General features: G+C 40.8%; 1 protein-coding gene across 4 annotated transcripts in view; it reads left to right on the top strand.

Moving 5' to 3' along the window:
* DRIP2 (DREB2A-interacting protein 2) overlaps positions 1–12,610 on the top strand; it is a 199,203-nt gene that overhangs the window by 162,464 nt on the left and 24,129 nt on the right. For all 4 annotated transcript variants that reach the window (XM_089459019.1, XM_089459022.1, XM_089459023.1 and 1 more), the window contains one exon: positions 5,931–6,003. In XM_089459019.1, the coding sequence (XP_089315145.1) occupies positions 5,931–6,003 (73 nt within the window). The remainder of the gene's footprint in view (positions 1–5,930; positions 6,004–12,610) is intronic.

The raw sequence follows: 12,610 nt of genomic DNA, 5'->3' as shown, positions 1-12,610 counted from the left end.
TTGCTAGTAATGATAAGGTCATCCACATAGACAACCACAAACAAAATATCATTACCATTATGCTTGATATACAGGTTTGCATCAGATGGACTTCGCTGAAAGCCATGATCTGTTAGGTACTTATCAATTTTCATGTAGCAAGCCTGAGGAGCTTGTTTCAGACCATAGAGTGCTTTGACTAATCTACAGAATTTCTGTTCTTGACCGACAACCTTGAATCTTAGAGGCTGCGTCATGTAGACTTCTTCTTGTAAGTCACCATTCAGAAAAGCACTATTTACATCCATCTGATGGACTTTCCAACTAAACTGAGCTGCTAAGGCAAGGACGAGCCGTATGGTACTCATCTTGGCTGTATGAGCAAAGGTCTCATCATAGTCTATGCCTTCCTTCTGTGAGAACCCTCGAGCAACAAGGCAAGCCTTATACTTGTCTAGGGTTCCATTAACTTTGTATTTCACTTTATACACCCATTTGCAGCTAATGGGCTTCTTCCCTGTAGGAAGATCAGAAAGGGTCCAAGTGTGATTCTTCTGAAGACTCTGGAATTCAGCTTCCATAGCTTGTTCCCACTCAGGTATACCCTTAGCCTCTGAATAGCTTTGAGGCTCAAAAACACTGTGTAGGTTAGCCATAAGAGCAAAATTGACTATAGGCTGTTGTTTGCTCTTATTTCTGGAAGTTCTACCTTCAAGGAGCTCATTATCCCGGAGATCACCAATAGTTTTAGCCCACCATTTAGGCCGGAGAGTAGAAGAACCAATATCAGGAGTAGGTGGAGGAGGCTCAGGAACAACAGGAGCAGCAAGAGGAGGATTATTTTCCGGAGGAAGCTCAGGTAGTGCATCATCAAATACTGATGCTGCATCATCCCTCCCATCAGGTGGACCTAACGGAAGAAGAACACTGTGAGGCTGATCCTCAGAACACTGCTCAGAAGGAGGAGACTGAAAGAACCCTCTGTCTTCATCAAATACTACGTCCCGACTGAAGCTAAGACGACTAGTGTCTATATCTATCAGCCTATAGGCCTTGTGGTGATCATTGTACCCTGTCATCATGAGTTTCTGGCTTTTGGAATCCAATTTAGAGTGCTTAGCCGCTGGAATCCAAACATAGGCAACTGAGCCAAACACTTTGAGGTGACTGATCTTAGGCTTACAACCAAACCAAACCTCTTCTGGAATCTTCCCCTTAACAGCCTGAGTAGGTGATCGATTAAGAAGATAGACAGCAGTGAACACTGCTTCAGCCCAAAATTTGTTCGGAACACTCCGGTGTTGTAACATGGAACAAGCCATTTCAACAACCGTACGGTTGCGACATTCGACAACACTATTTTGCTGAGGAGTGTAGGGTGTAGTTAACTGGCGTTTGATGCCATGGGTATCACAGAAGTTGGAGAAAGCAGAAGAACAAAATTCTCCCCCCGTTATTTGTCCTAAGAGTTATGATATTACAGCCAGACTCTTTTTCAACTAAGGACTTAAACTTCTGAAAGATACTAAATACATCAGATTTATGTTTTAGAAAGTACACCCACATCTTTCTACTGAAATCATCTACAATAAGCAAAAAATATTTGCAACCAGTAACTGAAGATGTATTCATAGGTCCACAAATATCAGCATGAATTCACTGGAGTACCTTAGATGCGCGCTAAGATTCTCCATCCTTGAATGAAGACCGATGTTGCTTGCCAGCTTGATAGGGGCCACACACTCCCAACTGTTGAGTCTAAATATCAGGTAACCCTGACACAAGTCCCTCTCGAGATAGCTGAGAGAGATACTGAATGTTTAGATGCCCATATCTCTGATGCCACAGAGTGCAGATGGGAGAAACACGAGCTGCTAGAGCCACTTTTGGAGAATCACCAGTGTCAAGAAGCCTGCATAGGCCATGATCTTCTAGGCCAACAGCAACCGTAAGACGAGTGTCCCTGTCAATAATGGAACACTTGTGTGCACTGAACACCACATCGAGCTGAGGAGAGTTCCTCATAATCTGGTTGACAAACAGCAGATTAATTTCCATACCAGGAACATAGTACACATTCAGGAAGATGAGTGTGCGCCCACCAGACTAGATCTGAACTATACCTCTGCCAACCACTGTGTACTCTTCACCTCCGCCGAATACTACGGAATCACTGAAAGATGAAAAGTCAGTAAACTAGTCACGCCTGTGAGAGAAATGACGTGATGCACCAAAATCAATGTACCAGGCAGAAGATGAGGCATGATCTGAGGACCTCTTAGCCACAAAGGCGTAAAAAGCAGATTTCTTCTGCTCAAAATGTTCTGCAACATTCGCTTGCTGATAAGACCCTCCCTGATTCTTCTGTTTAGAAGCAATCCTTTGTTGGCAATATTTCTTCATGTGGCCGAACTTGTGATAGTAATTACACTGCACATTTTTCTTCTTAGCGGGATCAGAAGGCTGAGAAGAACCTTTCTGTTGAAAGGACTGATATTTGGCAGCAAAAGCATTTTTTGAGGAGGCTGATGAAGCACTACTACCAAACTGCTATTTCCAACGATTCTGCTGCATGAGTTTGGTGCATAACTTCGGAAACTTCAGATCAACATTAGTGGAGGTAATGTTGAGTGTTTCAATGAAGTGCTCATAAGGCTTTGGTAGACTTTTCAGAGTGATGACTACCATATCTTTTTCCTCCATGGTCCGACCAATGGCTTCGAGCTGATCTTGAATGTCTTTAATCTTGTTAAGATGTTCCTGTAAAGGCATATGTTCGTCCATCATGATGGAGAACAACTGATTCTTGAAAAAGAAAGCTCTTCTCTTGTCGGATGTCTCGTGCAATTCCTTCAAATGTTGCCAGATTTTGGCAGCTGTCTTGCCGGAAGGAATCTATGGTAACTGATCATCAGTCACAGAGAGTTTGAGAAGCATAACAACCTCTCGATTTCGATCATCAAACCTATCTTGATCGGCACCAGCTGTACCAGGACTGAGCTCTTTGCACAAAACAAGCTGGTCAAGATGCTTATATTCAAAAAGGGTCAACATTCTCTGTTTCCAGATGTTATAATTGGTGCCATTAAAGCGCTGACTGCCTTCCAACATCAGATTTATTAGCGAGGCCATCTGCACGTTTGCCAAGACATAGAAAACAACAAAGGAGTCTGACACGGATGTCAATGCAGATGCCGGCTGATCCAGATGAAATCTGACAGGTGCAAACTTTTATGCAGTCAATAATTAATTTGAGAAATGACGTTCAGCATAGAAGAACTCGACCAGTAAAATCTTCACACTCAACCATCAATAAAAGACACTCTGAATACACTGTATAAGAGGGATGATAAACACAACAGATATGTCTCATATAATCCAACTTCGACAAAGCTGTGCAGGTCCTAGCAGCAAAAGTGAACGAGAACAATAACGAAGGTGCTTCAAGAGCCCCAGATTACCATGTCCAGCACCCTTGCCGCTGCACAAAATCAGGCACGCTGAAAACACCTGTATACGAGAACACCCTTCTGGAGAAAAAATTGTCAAATCACGGCTTTGTTAATAAATGCAAGCACGGGTAGAGCAGGTTCCGTCAACAAACGGAAACAAGACAACGTCTGACGATCTCCACGTGCAGGAGGACTCACGCAACATTTCTTCACGAAAGTCTCTTCATGGCAACAACGTCATTCTTTGCGTTTTTTTTTTTTTATTGTATTTGCTGATAGTCGCTTCAAAAAACAAAAGGATGGCTGTGTTTGACTGGACTCCTCCAGCGGCAGTGACAACGGTAGCAGCGACGTGAATGAACGAGGTATGGCCTGCAATATGGATTGCAGAGGTATGGATACGCTGATTTCGAAAATTCCTGACTGATCGTGCTGCCCCGTGCTCAACCCAACTAATCGTGTTGCCCCGTGCTTAAAGTCATGCTGATTTTTTTTATCGTTTTCAGTTGCCCGCTTTCATTTTGCAAGTCATGTGTCTTTGTCTGCGTTTTGAATGCCCAATTGGCCGCTTGCCCCTTGGTCTGCAAGTAGAGCTTGGCGGATTCGAGGGCGCACCTGAGCAACGCAGAATCTTTGACCCCAAGCTTTATGACCACCACGTTGTGCCTCGTCAGGGAATTCGATAGCTCCACGATATGGGAAATTGGCTAGCGTACTTACGTGAAAGCACTGTTATATAATTGTCTTTGGGTAGATGGGTGTAGATGCCCCGTCGTCTGGAAGGATGTCCGAGAGCTTTTTTTTGGACAACGTAGTGGACGATGACGATGAAGGCAGAAGTGGTCTTGCCCGTTAAGCTAGAGCAACAAAAGGCCACACTCGTATAGGAGATGCCCGATATTTTCCCTAGCCAGATGCTCTCGCACACACAAACCCTCACACAGAGAGCCAAGTGGGAGTCGACCTGCCAGGACCCTGGCTTCCGTAGAGAACAGTAGCAGCGATGTGGTGCTATTCATTGGGAACCTGCAATGGTGGACCACGACGCCCAAGGAAAATAAAACGTGACGCCCAAATTTTTTTTTTCAGACTTCAAGAGAGCAATTTCGAAATGAAGCACAAAATTTTTCAGACAATGAAAAATTATTTCGAAAAAAATACCCAAGCTCTGATACCATAATCAATGAATGAATTGAATTTATTTACAATGAGCAATGAAGCTCAATAAATAATATAAATGTATTTACAGAAATAGAAACAGCGAGTTTTTACTAAGAAATAGAAACAACAAGTTTCTTCTAAAAAACTGCTAATAAGATCACATACGATCTTATCCGAATGAGCATTAAACACTAAAATAACATTTATTCTAATAAATTCCCCACAGGGTGTGGAATCTGGGTACAAGAAAGATGATGAGAAGATAGAAATAGAGTTAAAAAACTTTGTTGACTAAAGATATCTGATGGTACAAGTGTCATCTGGATCATCTTTGGGCATGGAGTCTTCATATAATCATCAGGTGCCACTCCAGTGGTCAATAGAGCCCTCGCCAATTTATTCCAGAGTTTGTATTTTTCCACATTGATTCTGAGGCTTGTTGGATACATTTTCTCATGGTAATCTTTAGGGATGAATTTACTGGGGTGCTTGGGCAGCACCATTTTGCATACTACCACACACAACAAGATCTCCAGATTAGGAGAAATTAGAAGGGGAGTATCAGGCTAAGTATGGGTCATTATTGACTCCATAATGCTGTATGGCATGACAGAATTGCTTCTGTGGATATGCCAAGGCCAGTGATTTGAAAGGACACAACATAAATACATACATATGACAGCCATAATAACCTATGGCTCCTACTTCACAACCACCAAACTCCTTAGCTCTTGATAGGATTCCTGATTGACAAAATGCTTGGTGCATGTACATTGTAATATCATATAAATCTTTCTTGTTTCATTATTGTCATCAATCTGGGATTACTTCAGACAAATTTGATATACACAAGTTAGACCATTAAAATTTGGATGAGTTTCACTGATACTCCCTATTGACTAGAGGAATTCCTAATTAGCTTTTCTGCATACTACCTACTTTTTACAGCACACATAAACCATTTAAGTCTGTTTTGTTCGTGATCCAATGTCGTCTCAGTTATTAACATCTTAGTGTATAACAAACATCAATAGATGCATAAAAGGTATCGATATAGTCAGGAATCTGAATGTTAACATGCAACTTAAGAAATAGTATAATTTAGACTTTAGTAAATATGTGCCTTTCCAATCATGTTTTTCCCTAGTAGTTTGTATATTAATATGATGTCTTGCTGTATTATAGACTTGAGGAGTTAGACCAAGCCTGTTACATATTTGTGTTTCCTTCAATAATTTTATAATTGAAATCGTCTTTTAATACTTGATGTTTCCTGTTTACACCTGAGTGAAAGAATTCCAACTAACCTAATTCATTTTGTACTTTGCATTGGCACAGAGATGGAAATGTGCCGGTTTCATATGTCAAGAAATATCTTGTAAAGAAGCTCGAGCTTAAGAATGAATCTGAGGTGAGAATCTCCATGACATCCTTTCTGTGTTTCAAAGAAATATGTTCGAGTCAGTAGTAAATTTTGGGACACTGCTTTTATGAAGTTACGTGGCTCTCCTTTTTAAGTGGTTTGTCAACAGTATAGATTTAGAAATCAAGTTCACTACAGATGATATTGTCATATGTCTAGGGTATAAGATTAAGATGTAGAAAGATTTCCGTTTAAATTTGAAGGCCAGTCTACTTATAGTCTATAGATGTTTCTATAGTAATATTCCATCTTATTAAACTAATTATTGATTTTTTTGACCATTTGAGGTGATATACTTATGTCTTAAACTAGAAGTGAGGTACCATGCCTGCTTACCTATCATTCAGATGAGAGAAGAGATCTATAGCTCAGGTGGAGGAAGATGTGTCTTTTTGCATATGATATGCACTCGTGTGTAATTAACCTGAAATAAATTAAAAATATTGCAGCTTCGTCTTCTTTTTCTCTTAGCATATTTAAACAGCAAATATAAGCCATCCAAGATCCTTCTTAACCCTTGAGCTATTAAGTACCCATAGGGATCAATCCGTATCATAGTTAAACAACAATTATAAGCTAGCAAAGATCCTTCTCAATAGATTCCTCTCGGTGCTTAATAGATGAATGTATGTTTTTGTTGTAGACCAAGAATAAGGTAATATTTGTGGAGTTCAATTTGTCTAATACTTTAGTTATACGTTCAAATTGTATGTGTTGCTATCTCAATGCAAATGATTCTTCAATAGTTATGGTTACTTTGAACTATTGTAGTAACATTTTTTTTCTATGCAAAACCTCGTGGGACCCCCCTGTCTTCCTCAGAATATCCGAATGGAGGGGGTTCAACTGCCAGCTACAATAGCAGCTTGTAACTATGAGGGGCTTGACTGGATTTGAACATGTGATCTATGGCGTTCCCACATGCATTATTCCTAGGGAAGATGGTTCAATTGATTTAGCAAACCCTCATGGATGACTTAGTAGTAACATATTGTTGATTGACGTAATTAAAGACTGACATAAACATGGATTATTAATCTCTAGGATGATAGACAGGAATAGTGCAAATAGAGCCATTGCATAACCCATAAGATGAGCAGTCCCCCATCCAGGACTTACTGTATCATATTTCAAATTAAGTGTTTTGAGGGCTTTCCTAGACTAGCATCTTTTGGCCTGCCTCCAGAAGTATATTTCCAATGGTCTTTATTGCCATAGAATCTCGATGGACACATTGTCCTTACATCATGACATCAATTTAGATTTTTACCCATAGCATTTTGTTTGTCTTCCTGCATGATTTTATCCAAAAGGTTAAGTAGGTTGCTTACAAATGCAATGGATGGTAAAGTTTAAGCGTTCATGATCAACATTATTGACTGTTTCATATCTAACCTCCAATGTTGGTAGAGCTCTTTTGAAGTGAGCGAAGGTAATAAAATGAAACATTTTGGGTAAACCATCTCATCTCAATAAATCATTGTTCTCAACATTCAAGTCTTGGGAAAAAAATATTGTTCAATGCTTTGGACAAAAGGGATTTCCTGTGTTTCCAGGTGTGCCTCCCCAGCCTTAGGAGATACATCTCCCCATCCAGTGAAACATGTCCCTTGGCCCAGGTGTGGGAAGGTGCCTCCAACTAAATTAGGCGGATGCCCCCTTGGAACAATACAAAGTTATTATTTGTACGGTCTAATCTCATCTCTAGTATTCTTATTTTTAAGGTCTATTTTCTTGTCCATTGATCTGATTTAATGCCTGATTTGTATTTTCCATGCCCTGTGATCTTATTACATAAATCTATCCAGGAAGTTATTCTAGGAGTCTGATTTTTTGGAGGGATTTGTTAACAGTTTCTTCCAGTAGATATTTAAGAGCAGAACACCTCAGTTTATAGCTTCAGTTATTCAAATTTCAGTGTTCTTTGTGTTCACTTTCAGTTTCAGAATTTGTGATTTATGAATTTTGGATATGGTCTTTTTGTCATTCCAGTTTCCATATCATCAGTGATTGAATCATATTGTTTTATGCTTTCAGGCTTTCTGATTCACATAAATTTTAGTTTATTTTTATTTTTTATACTTTTTTTCATAGATACATTTTTTTATATGGAGCACCTTGACACCCCCACAACCTCCGCCCATCCCTCAGGATATCAAAAAGTGGCATCCATGTCCACATTTCCACAATTTAGGAGATTGCAAAAAGGTTTCTTTGCACAGGTTCAATATCTTTCTTTAAAAATTGAAATGTTTCCGGAAGATTTAGATAAATCTGTGATTACCTCAAAATACCTGGTGAGCTACTTTAATGAGTGCTTCATTTTTTTCACTTCAGTTAGTTTTATTTTGATTTCTCTTGAACTGATTTTTAAACAGTAACAGTCATATTTGTGTTAGAAAAAGTTAGTGGCTGAACCAGACAGTGTTGTAATTAAAAAAAGTTATAAGATTGGCCATGCCTGCTAACAAAACAATAATCCTGCCAAAAATCCTTAAACACATCCCTACTCTGATGATTGATCCTAAACTGATGACCAAGGCAGGTACTACTTTACAAATTGACACAGTAGTAAGGCTACATGATAAAACATGACAAATATATAAAATAACTAGAAAGTGGCCATTGAATGGCATCTACCATCAGGCCCACCTGAGTCTCTAAAGTGTTATTCACACGGCACATTTCAACATCTGATTGGTTCATAGGTAAACTTCACCTTCAACTTCCACCAATTTGAGAGGAGAGTGTTGAGTATCAATGTCCTTGTCCTTGGTCAAACAGGAGTCACAATGGGAGGAGTCTCCTGTTGGAAATACTGAGAGGGGGGTTAATCAATATTTTTCTTATTTTTCATAATTGGTTAGATTAATCTCAAATATTCAGAGCATTAAAACAAACACATGAAACAACACCATATCAAATGATCAGTACACAATAATTTCATCTCAACCAAGTGCTTTGTTATGTATGATGTACATACAAATTTACCAATTAAACTGGAAGTACAAGACTCCCCAAGGATTTTACCAGCAAAGCTGGAAGGAAGCAAATAGTTTATGAATGGGTTTGGGCTCCCATACCAGGGATAATTGCCCACTACAATCAAGCTGCAGTCTCCGCTGCTGCACTTCACTGCCATTGTTGTCCACTGCTACCACCACTGCTGCCACTGTTGTCCACTGCTGCCATTGCTTCCACTGCTCTCACTGCCGTGCTACTATCAACTGCTTGTCACTGACTACTACTGTCTCTGCTGTACTATTGCTCACTGCTGCTACTGCTACACACTGACTCAGTCACTTGGCCTCACAATGCTCTGTTCATATATGCTGTCATCTGTCACATATCAAGGTCAGTCACACTTCAAGGTTATAGAATAAGATCACTGTCATATATGCATACAATATCACTGTCATGATTTAATACACAAATGGTCATTTCAGAGTCGGAAACAGTTTCTCCAAGCCCTTGCAATTGATCCCTTATTTTGATCTTCATGAGATAAGTGGCTATGTCTTCATCCTTTGATGTCCTTATTCTATATAGTTGATTTCTCAAGGAAATCTTTTGACTTTATGTACTTATGAAGTACAGCTTTACCAACTTATCATACATAGCCTTGGATGTCTTCAAATCAACAACAAAGGAAACAAGATGATCTTTTATAGATTCAACAATGATTCTTTGTGCCTTTACTTCTCCCTTCTTGTATTTTGCTAACTCTTGAGTCTTCACTTTGTCTGGTACAACTACTTCACCAAGGACATACTACATGTCTTCATTTTTAGTGAGTGCTAAGTCAATCCTCTTCTTCCATCCTAGGAAGTTTGCTGATCCAACGAGCTTGTTGATTTCCTTGCAAAATGTAGCCATATGATCTGTAGATTGAGACATAGAAGACAATATAACACCTGTCAACTAAGAGTCCTTCCTTTTAATGATGTTTCCTACTATCTTGATGCTTTCAATACCTTCAAAAAGGACTTCAACGAGATGCCCTAGAATGATGACTTCTAGGATGCCTTCAACAATGGTGCCTTCGAGCAATTTCAAAGAGTGAATGATGATCCCAAGATACTTTGATGCTTCCTCTTCTTCAAGGTGATCCACTAGAGAATCTTCAGTAAGAACTTGTCCTTCCTTCCTTCAATGAGCTTGATGATGAGGTCTTCTTCAATGAAAGCTTGATGTAGTTTTCTTCCTTCTAGGTCATTAGATCTTCTTTTTCTTTCTTTGTGTCCTTTTGCAAATGATTCCTTGTCATGTCCCTTCTCAAATACATTTGTAACAAGGTGTTGCTACACAATTTTGGCCAAGGAAAAGAACCCAACATTTTTGACATAGGGACATAGGTGGAAATTCGACTTTATTTGGCTGCTAGTGGAATGTGGGGGCCACCCACATGTGAATTCGAACCAAGCCATTCAAATGGCTTGGAGGGATTTGGAATAGCTAGATGGAGGGGCCCACATGAGGCAAGGAAGACCCAAGGAGATAAAAGGAGGAGGAAGCTCTCATTTGGATTCATTCTTACACCTTGCAAATCGAAATTACTTGACTGTTTGCTCTACTGTTTAGTTGAGTCAATCGACTGTTTAGCCACGAATCTCTCAAGCGGGAGATTCAGCCTCTCCTTCGGGGGACCTTCCGTACCCGCCCTAGGGAGGTAATTCATAAGCATTTCAAGAGATCCGAGAGTGTGTCACATCACTACCATTCAGCTAGATACAGGGAGTGCGTATTTCTGGGCTATCTAGAGAATACACAGGAGGAGTTAGAGCCACCATTGATCAAACATTTTTGAGGAGGGTCAGAGGGTTGGGAGAGCAGCAACAGGCCAACATTCTTGTGAGTTTTGGAGCCAACATCCCAGAAGTTCGAATTACTAGGCTTGGGGACAACGCAGAGGGCTAGTCCAACATTTTTGTGGGGCTTAGGAGCAGATGCTACAGGCCAGAAGCTCATCCAGGAAGTCAGGGGATTTGTAGTAGGGGTCAACCCAACACTTTGGGACAATTTCCGGGAGGATTTATAGGCAGAATCCAGCAAGCCGAGTTTTGCAGTTGCAGCTGAAGTTGGGCTCCTTGGGGGTCGAATTTCAGAAGTCTAAACTAGCTAAATTCCTTCATGGGTTTTTTTGGGTTTAGGACAAGGAGTCCGGGGCTCAAATATTATAATTTTCTAAGCAAATGAAGTGGTGTTTCCAGCCATTCGAACTTAGGAGAAAAGACAGTTTTTTGGGCAACGCAATGCAGATTGGTGTAGCGGTTGGAGCAGTCATCGGTTCAACCATTTCTCACCTGGGTTTGGTCATGCTTGTCCATTGAGACAAGCCTAGGTGCACCATTCTATTATCTATTGTATTTTGCCCTCAAAGAAGTACCAAAATGGCTCAACAGTTTACTATTTCCAACATTTTTATGGGTACTTAATACATATTTCGTTGTTATATTTTGCTGAACATATTAATTGCTTTATATCACTAGTATTCCTATTTAGGAACATTACGGTGGTATCAAAGCCTAGTTCTTGGCTCAACTGTGGGGATTTTCTCCTACAAGATGAGGGGACCAGCAGAACATCACATACCGAAGGCAGAGGTACCAGAGCAGAGAAAGAGAGTTGGAGATTACTCCAGACACGGAGGACAAAGGGAAAGCAGTGGTAGAAGAGGAGGACATGGTGGAACCCAAGAGCAGGGAAGAGATGGCTTTCGACAGCCTCTTGAGAGCCCTGAATGACTTAGCCAAGGGCCAAAAAGATATGCTGGAAGAGATAAAGCTGCAGCATAGAGAGAGGACCACTCCTAGAGGGTTCTATTTAGGGAAACTTCTGGAGCCTCTCAGCCATTTGATCACCCCTCACCAACAGTGCAACACCCATCAGTTAGTGGGCCAACTTGTGTCACACTGCCCTCTTTCGTACCAGCGGCACAAATCGAAACAAAAAGGGGTGAAGAACCCATTCAGATGGGAGATTATTCTAGAGAGTGGTAATCTATGGATGCAAACTTCAAGGAAGCACTCTCTTTCAGAGATTTTTGCAAGCTCAAGCAGAGTGAGAAGAACAACGGTTATGGAGGAGAGGGAACCCAGAACTATGAGCTACAAAGGACCATAGGGAGGATGTACTTCCCTAATTTCGATGGCACTGCCAAGTGCACGGCTAGGGCTTGGGTTGAGAATATGGACACCTACTTCTAGCTCAACCAGATGATAGAGCAGGAAGCCATCAAGATGGCCATGCTGCACATGGAGGGGGAAGCCCATGACTGGTGGTTTCATGGCTTGGCCACCCTAGGGCATGCTAATGTGGCTTCTTATGAGGATTTCACCAGGAGGGTGGTGGAGCATTTTGACAAGAGAGATCTAGAGGCCCATTTTTGAGAGATGACCCAACTGCGCCAGACAAGCAACCCGGAGCAGTACATCTCAGAGTTTCTGCGAGTATCAATGATGGTTACGGATCTATCAAAGGCTAGGAGGGTATACACCTTCATTGAGGGCTTACTTGAGTCCCTATGTGGATTGGTGAAGTCACGCAAACCCTCCACGCTGCAAGAGGCAGTTTTGTGCACCAGAGATCTACAAGG

This window comes from Pinus tabuliformis, chromosome 7 (assembly GCF_031772625.1).
Source record: "Pinus tabuliformis cultivar Carrire ecotype Pingquan chromosome 7, CPIR1, whole genome shotgun sequence".
NCBI classification, from domain to species: domain Eukaryota; kingdom Viridiplantae; phylum Streptophyta; class Pinopsida; order Pinales; family Pinaceae; genus Pinus; species Pinus tabuliformis.
This window is presented reverse-complemented; position numbering and strand designations above follow the sequence as displayed.